Genomic DNA, 17,500 nt, shown 5'->3' on the forward strand with positions numbered 1-17,500 from the left:
GGGGACTGAGGCTTCAGTGTGTTAGTAGAACAGGTTAGTGAACTCAGCCCCAGGACCAGCTGGATGAGGGGACTGAGGCTTCAGTGTGTTAGTAGAACAGGTTTGTGAAATCAGCCCCAGGACCAGCTGGATGAGGGGACTGAGGCTTCAGTGTGTTAGTAGAATAGGTTAGTGAACTCAGCCCCAGGACCAGCTGGATGAGGGGACTGAGGCTTCAGTGTGTTAGTAGAACAGGTTAGTGAACTCAGCCCCAGGACCAGCTGGATGAGGGGACTGAGGCTTCAGTGTGTTAGTAGAACAGGTTAGTGAACTCAGCCCCAGGACCAGCTGGATGAGGGGACTGAGGCTTCAGTGTGTTAGTAGAACAGGTTAGTGAACTCAGCCCCAGGACCAGCTGGATGAGGGCACTGAGGCATCAGTGTGTTAGTAGAACAGGTTAGTGAACTCAGCCCCAGGACCAGCTGGATGAGGGGACTGAGGCTTCAGTGTGTTAGTAGAACAGGTTTGTGAACTCAGCCCCAGGACCAGCTGGATGAGGGGACTGAGGCTTCAGTGTGTTAGTAGAACAGGTTAGTGAACTCAGCCCCAGGACCAGCTGGATGAGGGGACTGAGGCTTCAGTGTGTTAGTAGAACAGGTTAGTGAACTCAGCCCCAGGACCAGCTGGATGAGGGGACTGAGGCTTCAGTGTGTTAGTAGAACAGGTTAGTGAACTCAGCCCCAGGACCAGCTGGATGAGGGGACTGAGGCTTCAGTGTGTTAGTAGAACAGGTTTGTGAACTCAGCCCCAGGACCAGCTGGATGAGGGGACTGAGGCTTCAGTGTGTTAGTAGAACAGGTTAGTGAACTCAGCCCCAGGACCAGCTGGATGAGGGGACTGAGGCTTCAGTGTGTTAGTAGAACAGGTTAGTGAACTCAGCCCCAGGACCAGCTGGATGAGGGGACTCTTTTCTTTGCTCAGCTCTTGGCATTACAGGGCTTGGTAATGATATGAGAGGGGGTCACTGTATTTTAGATGTTTCCAAAACTTAATTGCTCTTTTTTGAGTTTTTATTATTAGTGGATATTGGCCTAATTCTGCCCTGCATGCATTGTTTGTAGTTTTCCTCTGGACATGTAGGAGAATCTTACAGAACTCTGCATGCAGGGTTTCAATGGGGTGTTTGTCTCATTGGGTGAAATCTTGTTTTTCAAGTGGACCCCTCACCTCGCTGCCATCAAGTGCAATTGGTTCAATGACACATTCAATTAGTTTTAGACACATTTTAACAGGTATGTCAATTTGAATTTGTTTTTTAATGGCGTAGTATGCCCTGCGTGCTTTCTCTCTCAGTTCATTCACTGCCTCATTAAGGTGTCCAGTTGAGCTTATTTTTAAACCTCACTAATTGTAGTGTGTACAGTACTCTATATATTTAAACCTCAGTAATTGTAGTGTGTACAGTACTCTATATATTTAAACCTCAGTAATTGTAGTGTGTACAGTACTCTATATATTTTATACCAATTGAGAACTTTGGTCTAATTCTCTGCTGTAGGCCAGGTGCTGTGGGTGACAGCAGGCATAGGTCATCTGCGAAGAGTAGGCATTTAACCTCTGAATTGTGGAGACTAACACCAGGGGTTGAGGATTTTTCTAGAATAGTGGCCAATATGTCTATGTAAATATTGAAGAGTACAGGGCTCAGATCGCAACCCTGGCAAAGGCCCCGCCCCTGGTTAAAGAATTCTGTTCTTTTCTTGCCAATTTTAATGCTGCACGTATTGCCAGTATACAGTGATTTAATTATGTCATATTTTTTAGCCGCTCAACCACTTTCAATAACTCCGTAGAACAGTCCTGTATGCCAAATAGAATCAAGCTTCTGGAACTCTCTCTCTCTCCCAGTGGCTGCTACTCAATTTGGAACTCTCTCTCTCTCTCTCCCAGCGGCTGCTACTCAATTTGGAACTCTAGAACTCTCTCTCTCTCTCTCCCAGCGGCTGCTACTCAATTTGGAACTCTGGAACTCTCTCTCTCTCCCAGCGGCTGCTACTCAATTTGGAACTCTGGAACTCTCTCTCTCCCAGCGGCTGCTACTCAATTTGGAACTCTGGAACTCTCTCTCCCTCTCCCAGCGGCTGCTACTCAATTTGGAACTCTGGAACTCTCTCTCTCCCAGCGGCTGCTACTCAATTTGGAACTCTGGAACTCTCTCTCTCCCAGCGGCTGCTATTCAATTTGGAACTCTGGAACTCTCTCTCTCTCTCCCAGCGGCTGCTACTCAATTTGGAACTCTGGAACTCTCTCTCTCTCCCAGCGGCTGCTACTCAATTTGGAACTCTGGAACTCTCTCTCTCTCTCTCCCAGCGGCTGCTACTCAATTTGGAACTCTGGAACTCTCTCTCTCTCCCAGCGGCTGCTACTCAATTTGGAACTCTGGAACTCTCTCTCTCTCCCAGCGGCTGCTACTCAATTTGGAACTCTGGAACTCTCTCTCTCTCCCAGCGGCTGCTACTCAATTTGGAATTCTGGAACTCTCTCTCTCTCCCAGCGGCTGCTACTCAATTTGGAACTCTGGAACTCTCTCTCTCCCAGCGGCTGCTACTCAATTTGGAATTCTGGAACTCTCTCTCTCTCCCAGCGGCTGCTACTCAATTTGGAACTCTGGAACTCTCTCTCTCTCCCAGCGGCTGCTACTCAATTTGGAACTCTGGAACTCTCTCTCTCTCCCAGCGGCTGCTACTCAATTTGGAACTCTGGAACTCTCTCTCTCTCCCAGCGGCTGCTACTCAATTTGGAATTCTGGAACTCTCTCTCTCTCCCAGCGGCTGCTACTCAATTTGGAATTCTGGAACTCTCTCTCTCTCTCTCTCCCAGCGGCTGCTACTCAATTTGGAATTCTGGAACTCTCTCTCTCTCTCCCAGCGGCTGCTACTCAATTTGGAACTCTGGAACTCTCTAGATCTATCCATCTCTCCATCTTTCTTGCAGTGCATGCTGAGAGTTTTTTGGAGTCTCTCTACGGTCTCTCTCTCTATTGTCTGTCTGTCCTCAGCAAGTTAATGGACAATCTTTTTCTTGTTCTCCAGTGTGAAGACTCCCTCTCGGACCATCACGTACAACACCTCCTTCTCTACTCAGTTCAGATGGGTCCTGAAGAGAACCTTCACTAACCTCATCCTCAACCCTCAGACATCCTTTGCTCAGGTGTGTGTGTGTGTGGGGGGGAGGGGCGATAGTGTCCACTGAAAAGTTTGGTGGAGGAATAATGGTCTTGGGCTGTTTTTCATGGTTCGGACTTACCTACCTACCCCCCCACCTGCCCACTTACCTACCCCCCACCTGCCCACTTACCTACCCACTTACTTACCTACCCACTTACTTACCTACCCACTTACTTACCTACCCACTTACCTACCTACCCACTTACCTACCCACTTACTTACCTACCTACCTACCCACCCACCTACCCACTTACCTACCTACCCACCCACCTACCCACTTACCTACCCACCCACTTACCTACCCACTTACCTACCCACTTACCCACCCACCTACCTACCCACTTACCCACCTACCTACCCACTTACCCACCCACCTACCTACCCACTTACCCACCCACCTACCTACCCACTTACCCACCCACCTACCTACCCACTTACCCACCCACCTACCTACCCACTTACCCACCCACCTACCCACTTACCTACCTACCCACTTACCTACCTACCCACTTACCTACCTTCACACTTACCTACCCACTTACCTACCTACCCACTTACCTACCTACCTACCCACTACCTACCTACCCACCTACCTACCCACTTACCTACCTACCCACTTACCCACCCACTTACCTACCCACTTACCCACCCACCTACATACCCACTTACTCACCCACCTACTTACCCACCCACCTACTTACCCACTTACCTACCTACCTACCCACTTACCTACCTACCCACCCACTTAACTACCTACCCACTTACCTACCTACCTACCCACCCACTACCTACCTACCTACCTACCCACTTACCTACCTACCCACTTACCTACCTACCCACCTACCCACCCACTTAACTACCCACTTACTTACCTACCTACCCCCTACCTACCTACCTACCCACTTACCTACCTACCTACCTACCCACTTACCTACCTACCCACCTACCCACCCACTTAACTACCCACCCACCTACCCACTTACCTGCCTACCCACCTACCCACTTACCTGCCTACCCACTTACCTACTTACCCACCCACCTACATACCCACCCACCTACTTACCCACCCACTTACCTACCTACTTACCTACCTACCCACTTACCCACCCACCTACCCACTTACCTACCTACCCACCCACCCACCTACTTACCCACCCACCTACCTACCCACTTACCCACCCACCTACCTACCCACTTACCCACCCACCTACCTACCCACTTACCCACCCACCCACCTACATACCCACCCACCCACTTACCCACCCACCTACCTACCCACTTACCTACCTACCTACCCACTTACCTACCTACCTACCCACCAACCTACCCACTTACCTACCTACCCACTTACCTACCTACCTACCCACCAACCTACCCACTTACCTACCTACCTACCCACTAACCTACCCACTTACCCACCCACCCACCTACTTACCCACCCACCTACCTACCCACTTACCTACCTACCTACCCACTTACCTACCTACCTACCCACCAACCTACCCACTTACCTACCTACCCACTTACCTACCTACCTACCCACCAACCTACCCACTTGCCTACCCACCTACCCACACACCCACCTACCCACTTACCTACCCACTTACTTACCTACCTACCTACCTACCTATCCACTTACCTGCCTACCCACTTACCTACTTACCTACCTACCCACTTACCCACCCACCCCTACCTACCCACTTGCCTACCCACCTACCCACCCACCTATCTACCCACTTGCCTACCCACCTACCCACACACCCACCTACCCACTTACCTACCCACTTACTTACCTACCTATCTACCTACCTATCTACCTACCTATCTACCCACCTACCTACCCACCTACCTACCTAACTATCTATCTAATCTCTCTCATCCAGATTGGAGTGACTGTGTTCCTGGCCCTCATCGTTGGGGCCATATTCTTTGGAGTGAAGAATGACCAGAGTGGCTTACAGAACAGGTCGGTGTGTGTGTGTGTGTGTGTGTGTGTGTGTGTGTGTGTGTGTGTGTGTGTGTGTTTGTTTAATATAGTATTATATGCCATTTAGCAGACTCTTTCTTCCATAGCAACCTTTTTCTTATACAGTGCCTTGAGAAAGTATTCGGCCCCCTTGAACTTTGCGACCTTTTGCCACATTTCAGGCTTCAAACATAAAGATATAAAACTGTATTTTTTTGTGAAGAATCAACAACAAGTGGGACACAATCATGAAGTGGAACGACATTTATTGGATATTTCAAACTTTTTTTAACAAATCAAAAACTGAAAAATTGGGCGTGCAAAATTATTCAGGCCCTTTACTTTCAGTGCAGCAAACTCTCTCCAGAAGTTCAGTGAGGATCTCTGAATGATCCAATGTTGACCTAAATGACTAATGATGATAAATATAATCCACCTGTGTGTAATCAAGTCTCCGTATAAATGCACATGCACTGTGATAGTCTCAGAGGTCCGTTAAAAGCACAGAGAGCATCATGAAGAACAAGGAACACACCAGGCAGGTCCGAGATACTGTTGTGAAGAAGTTTAAAGCCGGATTTGGATACAAAAAGATTTCCCAAGCTTTAAACATCCCAACGAGCACTGTGCAAGCGATAATATTGAAATGGAAGGAGTATCAGACCACTGCAAATCTACCAAGACCTGGCCGTCCCTCTAAACTTTCAGCTCATATAAGGAGAAGACTGATCAGAGATGCAGCCAAGAGGCCCATGATCACTCTGGATGAACTGCAGAGATCTACAGCTGAGGTGGGAGACTCTGTCCATAGGAGCACATTGCGTATATTGTCGTATATTGCACAAATCTGGCCTTTATGGAAGAGTGGCAAGAAGAAAGCCATTTCTTCAAGATATCCATAGAAAGTGTCGTTTAAAGTTTGCCACAAGCCACCTGGGAGACACACCAAACATGTGGAAGAAGGTGCTCTGGTCAGATGAAACCAAAATTGAACGTTTTGGCAACAATGCAAAACGTTATGTTTGGCGTAAAAGCAACACAGCTCATCACCCTGAACACACCATCCCCACTGTCAAACATGATGGTGGCAGCATCATGGTTTGGGCCTGCTTTTCTTCAGCAGGGACAGGGAAGATGGTTAAAATTGATGGGAAGATGGATGGAGCCAAATACAGGACCATTCTGGAAGAACCTGATGGAGTCTGCAAAAGACCTGAGACTGGGACGGAGATTTGTCTTCCAACAAGACAATGATCCAAAACATAAAGCAAAATCTACAATGGAATGGTTCAAAAGTAAACATATCCAGGTGTTAGAATGGCCAAGTCAAAGTCCAGACCTGAATCCAATCGAGAATCTGTGGAAAGAACTGAAAACTGCTGTTCACAAATGCTCTCCATCCAACCTCATTGAGCTCGAGCTGTTTTGCAAGGAGGAATGGGAACAAATGTCAGTCTCTCGATGTGCAAAACTGATAGAGACATACCCCAAGCGACTTACAGCTGTAATCGCAGCAAAAGGTGGCGCTACAAAGTATTAACTTAAGGGGGCTGAATAATTTTGCACGCCCAATTTTTAAGTTTTTGATTTGTTAAAAAAAGTTTGAAATATCCAATAAATGTCGTTCCACTTCATGATTGTGTCCCACTTGTTTTGATTCTTCACAAAAAAAATACAGTTTTATATCTTTATGTTTGAAGCCTGAAATGTGGCAAAAGGTCGTAAAGTTCAAGGGGGCCGAATACTTTCGCAAGGCACTGTACGTGGCCCCAGCAGGAAGTGGCGGTCAGCTGGTTATTGTCTTGCAAAAGTCTGCCTGTCTCATGGTAATTGACCGGTAATGAACATAAACACGTGTACAATCTTCAGGCCTCCAAGCTACATTTTAAATCCATTATTTATTTTAGGCAGGTCTAAAGAAACAAACATGATGATATGAAGAACATGTATTTCAGAAGAACAGAATATGAGTTGGCTTACTGTATGTTATCTGGCTATGCTCTATGCTATAGACTGTAGGCTTGTTCATTTATCAGACTAGATACTGTGTGTTATCTGGCTATGCTATATGCTATAGACTGTAGGCTTGTTCATTTAGCAGACTAGATACTGTATGTTATCTAGCTATAGACTGTAGGCTTGTTCATTTATCAGACTAGATACTGTATGTTATCTAGCTATAGACTGTAGGCTTGTTCATTTAGCAGACTAGATACTGTATGTTATCTAGCTATAGACTGTAGGCTTGTTCATTTATCAGACTAGATACTGTATGTTATCTGGCTATGCTATATGCTATAGACTGTAGGCTTGTTCATTTAGCAGACTAGATACTGTATGTTATCTAGCTATAGACTGTAGGCTTGTTCATTTATCAGACTAGATACTGTGTGTTATCTAGCTATGCTCTATGCTATAGACTGTAGGCTTGTTCATTTAGCAGACTAGATACTGTGTGTTATCTAGCTATGCTCTATGCTATAGACTGTAGGCTTGTTCATTTAGCAGACTAGATACTGTATGTTATCTAGCTATAGACTGTAGGCTTGTTAATTTATCAGACTAGATACTGTGTGTTATCTGGCTATAGACTGTAGGCTTGTTCATTTAGCAGACTAGATACTGTGTGTTATCTGGCTATAGACTGTAGGCTTGTTCATTTATCAGACTAGATACTGTGTGTTATCTAGCTATAGACTGTAGGCTTGTTCATTTATCAGACTAGATACTGTGTGTTATCTGGCTATGCTCTATGCTATATAGACTGTAGGCTTGTTCATTTATCAGACTAGATACTGTATGTTATCTAGCTATGCTCTATGCTATATAGACTGTAGGCTTGTTCATTTATCAGACTAGATACTGTGTGTTATCTAGCTATGCTCTATGCTATAGACTGTAGGCTTGTTCATTTAGCAGACTAGATACTGTATGTTATCTGGCTATAGACTGTAGGCTTGTTCATTTAGCAGACTAGATACTGTGTGTTATCTAGCTATATCTTGTTCATTTATCAGACTAGATACTGTGTGTTATGCTATAGACTGTAGGCTTGTTCATTTAGCAGACTAGATACTGTATGTTATCTGGCTATAGACTGTAGGCTTGTTCATTTAGCAGACTAGATACTGTGTGTTATCTAGCTATGCTCTATGCTATAGACTGTAGGCTTGTTCATTTATCAGACTAGATACTGTATGTTATCTAGCTATGCTCTATGCTATAGACTGTAGGCTTGTTCATTTATCAGACTAGATACTGTATGTTATCTAGCTATGCTCTATGCTATATAGACTGTAGGCTTGTTCATTTATCAGACTAGATACTGTATGTTATCTAGCTATGCTCTATGCTATAGACTGTAGGCTTGTTCATTTATCAGACTAGATACTGTATGTTATCTAGCTATGCTCTATGCTATATAGACTGTAGGCTTGTTCATTTATCAGACTAGATACTGTGTGTTATCTGGCTATGCTCTATGCTATATAGACTGTAGCCTTGTTCATTTATCAGACTAGATACTGTATGTTATCTAGCTATGCTATATGCTCTATAGACTGTAGGCTTGTTCATTTATCAGACTAGATACTGTATGTTATCTAGCTATGCTCTATGCTATATAGACTGTAGGCTTGTTCATTTATCAGACTAGATACTGTGTGTTATCTAGCTATGCTCTATGCTATATAGACTGTAGCCTTGTTCATTTATCAGACTAGATACTGTATGTTATCTAGCTATGCTCTATGCTATATAGACTGTAGGCTTGTTCATTTATCAGACTAGATACTGTGTGTTATCTGGCTATGCTCTATGCTATATAGACTGTAGCCTTGTTCATTTATCAGACTAGATACTGTATGTTATCTAGCTATGCTATATGCTCTATAGACTGTAGGCTTGTTCATTTATCAGACTAGATACTGTGTGTTATCTAGCTATGCTCTATGCTATATAGACTGTAGCCTTGTTCATTTATCAGACTAGATACTGTGTGTTATCTGGCTATGCTATATAGACTGTAGGCTTGTTCATTTATCAGACTAGATACTGTGTGTTATCTGGCTATAGACTGTAGGCTTGTTCATTTATCAGACTAGATACTGTATGTTATCTGACTATAGACTGTAGGCTTGTTCATTTAGCAGACTAGATACTGTGTGTTATCTAGCTATGCTCTATGCTATAGACTGTAGGCTTGTTCATTTAGCAGACTAGATACTGTGTGTTATCTAGCTATGCTCTAGGTTCATGTAGCAGACAAGATATGCTTACGTCCCATGTCATTATTTTATATTATAGGATTTTATAGTATGAAGAATAAAAATGGAAAGGATATTTTTCCCATACCGGAGCGCATATGAAGTGACTATGTTGAGCGTAAAAGTGATGACTTGAAACAGATCGTACATGCTAGATTTAGAGTTATTTGTTAACTTTATTTTGTGAAGGACACAAACCTTAGAATGCCTTAGAAATCAAAACTCATATGGTCTGCATGATGTGACTTTAGGATATTGATGAACCCGAGCGTCGCAAAAAACGAAGCTTGCTCTCCGTTACATGTTCGCGTGCTGCACACGCTATTCTCTCATCATATTTTCACCCATCAAAACTATTCTCAATTGTAATATTGTATTTATTAATATGTCACATTAGTTTTAGATTTAGAATGGCCCTTTATCACATGGGCAGGAACAGCGAGGCAAGACAAAGACCTGTCATCAGTATGAACAGGAATGGAGGCCACATTATTTTTTTCCCCATTGATGTCAGCTAGGCTACTCCGGTCATTTCGCTGCGCAACAAGTGATATTCTGTATGCCATGAGCTCTCCAACCCCTGTTCCTGCAGCTACCCAGAGCCTCATTTGTGAAATCTGTTTGGGAACATCGATAGTAAACATATTTTCAAAACGAAACCTTATTTAATTCAAGTGTTTACAGCCCCTCTATTTGCGCGCTGGAGAAAGGAATGAAGGAGAGAGGGGCTGTAAACACTTGAGAGAGAGAGAGAGGGGAGGGATACTCACAGTAAGAAAAGGTCATATGTCAACTTAATCATTAGGATAAATTCACTATAATTAAGCTATTCGAAATCTAATACATTCGGTAGGCTATGTATTGTAATAACGGCACAATCATTATTTTATTTTAAATATATATATATATAAAATTTTTTTTTGAAAGAACAATAGAGCCCTGAGTACCAGGCCATAAGGACCTGATGATAGTTAACGAGTTGGCCATAAGGACCTGATGATAGTTAAGGAGTTGGGCATAAGGACCTGATGATAGTTAAGGAGTTGGGCATAAGGACCTGATGATAGTTAAGGAGTTGGGCATAAGGACCTGATGATAGTTAACGAGTTGGGCATAAGGACCTGATGATAGTTAACGAGTTGGCCATAAGGACCTGATGATAGTTAATGAGTTGGCCATAAGGACCTGATGATAGTTAACGAGTTGGGCATAAGGACCTGATGATAGTTAACGAGTTGGGCATAAGGACCTGATGATAGTTAACGAGTTGGCCATAAGGACCTGATGATAGTTAACGAGTTGGCCATAAGGACCTGATGATAGTTAACGAGTTGGCCATAAGGACCTGATGATAGTTAAGTTGGCCATAAGGACCTGATGAGTTGGGCATAAGGACCTGATGATAGTTAGGACCTGATGATAGTTGGGCATAAGGACCTGATGATAGTTAACGAGTTGGCCATAAGGACCTGATGATAGTTAACATAAGGAGTTGGCCATAAGGACCTGATGATAGTTAACGAGTTGGCCATAAGGACCTGATGATAGTTAGTTGGCCATAGGACCTGATGATAGTTAACGAGTTGGGCATAAGGACCTGATGATAGTTAACGAGTTGGGCATAAGGACCTGATGATAGTTAACGAGTTGGCCATAAGGACCTGATGATAGTTAACGAGTTGGCCATAAGGACCTGATGATAGTTAACGAGTTGGGCATAAGGACCTGATGATAGTTAACGAGTTGGGCATAAGGACCTGATGATAGTTAACGAGTTGGGCATAAGGACCTGATGATAGTTAACGAGTTGGCCATAAGGACCTGATGATAGTTAACGAGTTGGCCATAAGGACCTGATGATAGTTAACGAGTTGGCCATAAGGACCTGATGATAGTTAACGAGTTGGGCATAAGGACCTGATGATAGTTAACGAGTTGGGCATAAGGACCTGATGATAGTTAACGAGTTGGCCATAAGGACCTGATGATAGTTAACGAGTTGGCCATAAGGACCTGATGATAGTTAACGAGTTGGGCATAAGGACCTGATGATAGTTAACGAGTTGGGCATAAGGACCTGATGATAGTTAACGAGTTGGGCATAAGGACCTGATGATAGTTAACGAGTTGGGCATAAGGACCTGATGATAGTTAACGAGTTGGGCATAAGGACCTGATGATAGTTAACGAGTTGGCCATAAAGACCTGATGATAGTTAACGAGTTGGGCATAAAGACCTGATGATAGTTAACGAGTTGGGCATAAGGACCTGATGATAGTTAACGAGTTGGGCATAAAGACCTGATGATAGTTAACGAGTTGGGCATAAAGAGGAGGTTACTGTGACTCAAGTCATGTAGAATTTGACAACTGTCATGAGTCATGACTGCCTGCGTGTGTTTTACTTGTGTGAACATGTTTGTATATTTAACGTGTGTGTGTGTGTGTGTGTGTGTGTGTGTGTGTGTGCGTGTGTGTGTGTGTTGTCTCTACCAGGATGGGTGCTCTATTCTTCATCACCACCAACCAGTGTTTCAGTTCGCTGTCTTCTGCTGAACTCTTCATCACTGAGAGGAAACTGTTCATGTGAGTAACACACACACACACACACACACACACACACACACACACACACACACACACACACACACACACACACACACACACACACACACACACATAGCCAGGTCACCCATGATACAAGTCAGTATTCGACATCTATCCATGTCAGAGATGACGTGGTAACCAGACACTAGGGGAACACTGAGATCTGTTACCTTTAAACTGGTTTCCACTGGGGAACACTGAGATCTGTTACCTTTAAACTGGTTTCCACTGGGGAACACTGAGATCTGTTACCTTTAAACTGGTTTCCACTGGGGAACACTGAGATCTGTTATTAAACTGGTTTCCACTGGGGAACACTGAGATCTGTTACCTTTAAACTGGTTTCCACTGGGGAACACTGAGATCTGTTATTAAACTGGTTTCCACTGGGGAACACTGAGATCTGTTACCTTTAAACTGGTTTCCACTGGGGAACACTGAGATCTGTTATTAAACTAGTTTCCACTGGGGAACACTGAGATCTGTTACCTTTAAACAGGTTTCCACTGGGGAACACTGAGATCTGTTACCTTTAAACAGGTTTCCACTGGGGAACACTGAGATCTGTTACCTTTAAACAGGTTTCCACTGGGGAACACTGAGATCTGTTATTAAACAGGTTTCCACTGGGGAACACTGAGATCTGTTACCTTTAAACTGGTTTCCACTGGGGAACACTGAGATCTGTTACCTTTAAACTGGTTTCCACTGGGGAACACTGAGATCTGGTTTCCACTTTAAACTGAGGTTACCTTTTTCCACTGGGGAACACTGAGATCTGTTACCTTTAAACTGGTTTCCACTGGGGAACACTGAGATCTGTTACCTTTAAACTGGTTTCCACTGGGGAACACTGAGATCTGTTACCTTTAAACTGGTTTCCACTGGGGAACACTGAGATCTGTTACCTTTAAACTGGTTTCCACTGGGGAACACTGAGATCTGTTACCTTTAAACTGGTTTCCACTGGGGAACACTGAGATCTGTTACCTTTAAACTGGTTTCCACTGGGGAACACTGAGATCTGTTATTAAACTGGTTTCCACTGGGGAACACTGAGATCTGTTACCTTTAAACTGGTTTCCACTGGGGAACACTGAGATCTGTTACCTTTAAACTGGTTTCACACTGTTACCTTTAAACAGGGGGAACACTGAGATCTGTTACCTTTAAACTGGTTTCCACTGGGGAACACTGAACACTGAGATCTGTTACATTTAAAGTTTCCACTAGGGGAACACTGAGATCTGTTACCTTTAAACTGGTTTCCACTGGGGAACACTGAGATCTGTTACCTTTAAACTGGTTTCCACTAGGGAACACTGAGATCTGTTACCTTTAAACTGGTTTCCACTGGGGAACACTGAGATCTGTTACCTTTAAACAGGTTTCCACTGGGGAACACTGAGATCTGTTACCTTTAAACTGGTTTCCACTGGGGAACACTGAGATCTGTTACCTTTAAACTGGTTTCCACTGGGGAACACTGAGATCTGTTACCTTTAAACTGGTTTCCACTAGGGAACACTGAGATCTGTTACCTTTAAACTGGTTTCCACTGGGGAACACTGAGATCTGTTACCTTTAAACTGGTTTCCACTGGGGAACACTGAGATCTGTTACCTTTAAACAGGTTTCCACTAGGGAACACTGAGATCTGTTACTTTAAACTGGTTTTGGGGAAACTGGATCTTTCCTTTAAACTGGTTTCCACTGGGGAACACTGAGATCTGTTACCTTTAAACTGGTTTCCACTGGGGAACACTGAGATCTGTTACCTTTAAACTGGTTTCCACTGGGGAACACTGAGATCTGTTACCTTTAAACAGGTTTCCACTGGGGAACACTGAGATCTGTTACCTTTAAACTGGTTTCCACTGGGGAACACTGAGATCTGTTACCTTTAAACTGGTTTCCACTGGGGAACACTGAGATCTGTTACCTTTAAACTGGTTTCCACTGGGGAACACTGAGATCTGTTACCTTTAAACTGGTTTCCACTAGGGAACACTGAGATCTGTTACCTTTAAACTGGTTTCCACTAGGGAACACTGAGATCTGTTACCTTTAAACTGGTTTCCACTAGGGAACACTGAGATCTGTTACCTTTAAATAGGTTTCCACTGGGGAACACTGAGATCTGTTACCTTTAAACTGGTTTCCACTGGGGAACACTGAGATCTGTTACCTTTAAACTGGTTTCCACTAGGGAACACTGAGATCTGTTACCTTTAAACTGGTTTCCACTGGGGAACACTGAGATCTGTTACCTTTAAACAGGTTTCCACTAGGGAACACTGAGATCTGTTACCTTTAAATAGGTTTCCACTAGGGAACACTGAGATCTGTTACCTTTAAACAGGTTTCCACTGGGGAACACTGAGATCTGTTACCTTTAAACAGGTTTCCACTGGGGAACACTGAGATCTGTTACCTTTAAATAGGTTTCCACTAGGGAACACTGAGATCTGTTACCTTTAAACAGGTTTCCACTGGGGAACACTGAGATCTGTTACCTTTAAATAGGTTTCCACTAGGGAACACTGAGATCTGTTACCTTTAAATAGGTTTCCACTAGGGAACACTGAGATCTGTTACCTTTAAACAGGTTTCCACTGGGGAACACTGAGATCTGTTACCTTTAAACAGGTTTCCACTGGGGAACACTGAGATCTGTTACCTTTAAACAGGTTTCCACTAGGGAACACTGAGATCTGTTACCTTTAAACAGGTTTCCACTGGGGAACACTGAGATCTGTTATTAAACAGGTTTCCACTGGGGGAACACTGAGATCTGTTACCTTTAAATAGGTTTTAGGGAACACTGAGATCTGTTACCTAGGGGAACACTGAGATCTGTTACCTTTAAACAGGTTTCCACTGGGGAACACTGAGATCTGTTACCTTTAAACTGGTTTCCACTGGGGGAACACTGAGATCTGTTACCTTTAAACTGGTTTCCACTAGGGAACACTGAGATCTGTTACCTTTAAACAGGTTTCCACTGGGGAACACTGAGATCTGTTACCTTTAAACAGGTTTCCACTGGGGAACACTGAGATCTGTTACCTTTAAACTGGTTTCCACTGGGGAACACTGAGATCTGTTACCTTTAAACTGGTTTCCACTGGGGAACACTGAGGGGTTTCCACTGGGGAACACTGAGATCTGTTACCTTTAAACTGGTTTCCACTAGGGAACACTGAGATCTGTTACCTTTAAACTGGTTTCCACTGGGGAACACTGAGATCTGTTACCTTTAAACAGGTTTCCACTGGGGAACACTGAGATCTGTTACCTTTAAACTGGTTTCCACTGGGGAACACTGAGATCTGTTACCTTTAAACTGGTTTCCACTGGGGAACACTGAGATCTGTTACCTTTAAACAGGTTTCCACTGGGGAACACTGAGATCTGTTACCTTTAAACTGGTTTCCACTAGGGAACACTGAGATCTGTTACCTTTAAACTGGTTTCCACTAGGGAACACTGAGATCTGTTACCTTTAAACAGGTTTCCACTGGGGGAACACTGAGATCTGTTACCTATAAACAGGTTTCCACTGGGGAACACTGAGATCTGTTACCTTTAAACTGGTTTCCACTGGGGAACACTGAGATCTGTTACCTTTAATCTGTTACCTTTAAACTGGTTTCCACTGGGGAACACTGAGATCTGTTACCTTTAAACTGGTTTCCACTAGGGAACACTGAGATCTGTTACCTTTAAACTGGGGTTTGTTACTTTGGGGAACACTGAGATCTGTTACCTTTAAACAGGTTTCCACTAGGGGAACACTGAGATCTGTTACCTTTAAACAGGTTTCCACTAGGGAACACTGAGATCTGTTACCTTTAAACTGGTTTCCACTAGGGAACACTGAGATCTGTTACCTTTAAACTGGTTTCCACTAGGGGAACACTGAGATCTGTTACCTTTAAACTGGTTTCCACTGGGGAACACTGAGATCTGTTACCTTTAAACTGGTTTCCACTGGGGAACACTGAGATCTGTTACCTTTAAACTGGTTTCCACTGGGGAACACTGAGAGATAAACTGGTTTTACTGAGATCTGTTACCTTTAAACTGGTTTCCACTGGGGAACACTGAGATCTGTTACCTTTAAACTGGTTTCCACTGGGGAACACTGAGATCTGTTACCTTTAAACTGGTTTCCACTGGGGGACACTGAGATCTGTTACCTTTAAACAGGGGGAACACTGAGATCTGTTACCTTTAAACTGGTTTCCACTGGGGAACACTGAGATCTGTTATTAAACAGGTTTCCACTGGGGAACCCTGAGATCTGTTACCTTTAAACTGGTTTCCACTGGGGGACAAAGTGTGCTTTTCTTTCAAGGACATTTATAAGTGACACTGAGATCGTTTAAATGGAAGTGTGCATGAGATCTGTTATTAAACATACTGTACACTGAGACATAAACTGTACACACACATACTGTTTACACACTGAGACATACTGTACACACACACACTGTAAACACTGGGGAACATATTTGTACACACATATTATAAACATATACTACACACATATACTACACACATACTGCACTGGGGAACACATACTGTACACACATACTAGACACATACTATACTGGGGAACACATATTGTACTTTAAACACATATACTACTTTAAACATACTGCACTGAGACATACTGCACACACAGACTGTTACTTTAAACACTGGGGAATACTAGACTGTTACCTTTAAACAGGTTTCCACTGGGGAACACAGATCTGTTATTACTGTTTACTGGGGGAACACATATTATACACATATACTACACACATACAGACATGGACACTTTAAATGCGCAAACACTCTCTCTTTCTATCTCTCCCCCTCCATCTCCAGTCACTGAGTACATTAGTGGTTACAGGTTTTGGGAACACTGAGATCTGTATCAGTTTCTGGGGAACTGAGATCTACCTAAACTCTTTCTGGGAACACTCTTTCTCAGGTTTCCACCCTGAGATCTGTTCTCTTTAAACTGGTTTCTGGGGGAACACTGAGATCTGTTATTAAACTTTTCTGGGAACACTGAGATCTGTTCTTTAAACTGGTTTCTCTGGGGAACACTGAGATCTGTTACCTTTAAACTGGTTTCACTGGGGAACACTGAGATCTGTTATTAAACTAGTTTCCACTGGGGAACACTCTCTGTTACCTTTAAACTGGTTTCCACTGGGGAACACTGAGATCTTTCTTTAAACTTTCCACTGGGGAACACTCTCTGTTACCTTTAAACAGGTTTCCACTGGGGAACACTGAGATCTGTCTCAGGTTTCTAGGGAACACTGAGATCTCTCTTTAAACTGGTTTCTCTCTGTCTCTCTGAGATCTGTCTTTCTCTGGGGAACTCTGATCTCTCTTCTGGTTTCTCTCTCTGATCTCTCTTTCTGTCCACTCTGAGATCTGTTCTTAAACTGGTT

At 43.6% G+C, this 17,500-nt stretch overlaps 2 protein-coding genes and 1 long non-coding RNA gene across 55 annotated transcripts in view; 2 read left to right on the top strand and 1 right to left on the bottom strand.

The window, feature by feature from the left end:
* The window catches only part of LOC127916407 (uncharacterized), a 5,831-nt gene extending 2,770 nt beyond the window's left edge, over positions 1–3,061 (top strand). For 36 of the 50 annotated variants that reach the window (XM_052498144.1, XM_052498143.1, XM_052498140.1 and 33 more), the window contains one exon: positions 1–3,061. This exon is cut by the window's left edge. In XM_052498144.1, coding sequence (XP_052354104.1) covers positions 1,844–2,944 — 1,101 coding nt within the window. In that variant the 5' untranslated portion in view covers positions 1–1,843 and the 3' untranslated portion in view covers positions 2,945–3,061. The other 14 variants (XM_052498172.1, XM_052498181.1, XM_052498185.1 and 11 more) reach the window with 2 other exon arrangements.
* The window catches only part of LOC127916411 (broad substrate specificity ATP-binding cassette transporter ABCG2-like), a 51,000-nt gene that overhangs the window by 26,982 nt on the left and 6,518 nt on the right, over positions 1–17,500 (top strand). The window contains exons 10-12 of the mRNA XM_052498186.1: positions 3,072–3,189; positions 5,090–5,172; positions 11,934–12,023. Of these exons, the coding sequence (XP_052354146.1) occupies positions 3,072–3,189; positions 5,090–5,172; positions 11,934–12,023 (291 nt within the window). The remainder of the gene's footprint in view (positions 1–3,071; positions 3,190–5,089; positions 5,173–11,933; positions 12,024–17,500) is intronic.
* Positions 12,051–15,643, bottom strand: LOC127916413 (uncharacterized). 4 transcript variants are annotated; one of them, XR_008094933.1, is made up of 7 exons: positions 15,548–15,633; positions 15,261–15,465; positions 14,028–14,314; positions 13,340–13,585; positions 13,035–13,113; positions 12,455–12,694; positions 12,051–12,296 (listed from the first exon to the last, which is right to left on the bottom strand). It is a non-coding gene; the product is annotated as an uncharacterized LOC127916413 (long non-coding RNA). The 4 variants fall into 4 exon arrangements; XR_008094934.1 differs by lacking the exon at positions 12,051–12,296 and having other exon boundaries at positions 12,325–12,694; positions 13,422–13,585; positions 15,548–15,643; XR_008094935.1 differs by lacking the exons at positions 12,051–12,296; positions 13,340–13,585 and adding an exon at positions 13,864–14,027 and having other exon boundaries at positions 12,325–12,694; positions 14,110–14,314; positions 15,548–15,641.

This window comes from Oncorhynchus keta, chromosome 35, assembly GCF_023373465.1.
Source record: "Oncorhynchus keta strain PuntledgeMale-10-30-2019 chromosome 35, Oket_V2, whole genome shotgun sequence".
Lineage (NCBI taxonomy): Eukaryota > Metazoa > Chordata > Actinopteri > Salmoniformes > Salmonidae > Oncorhynchus > Oncorhynchus keta.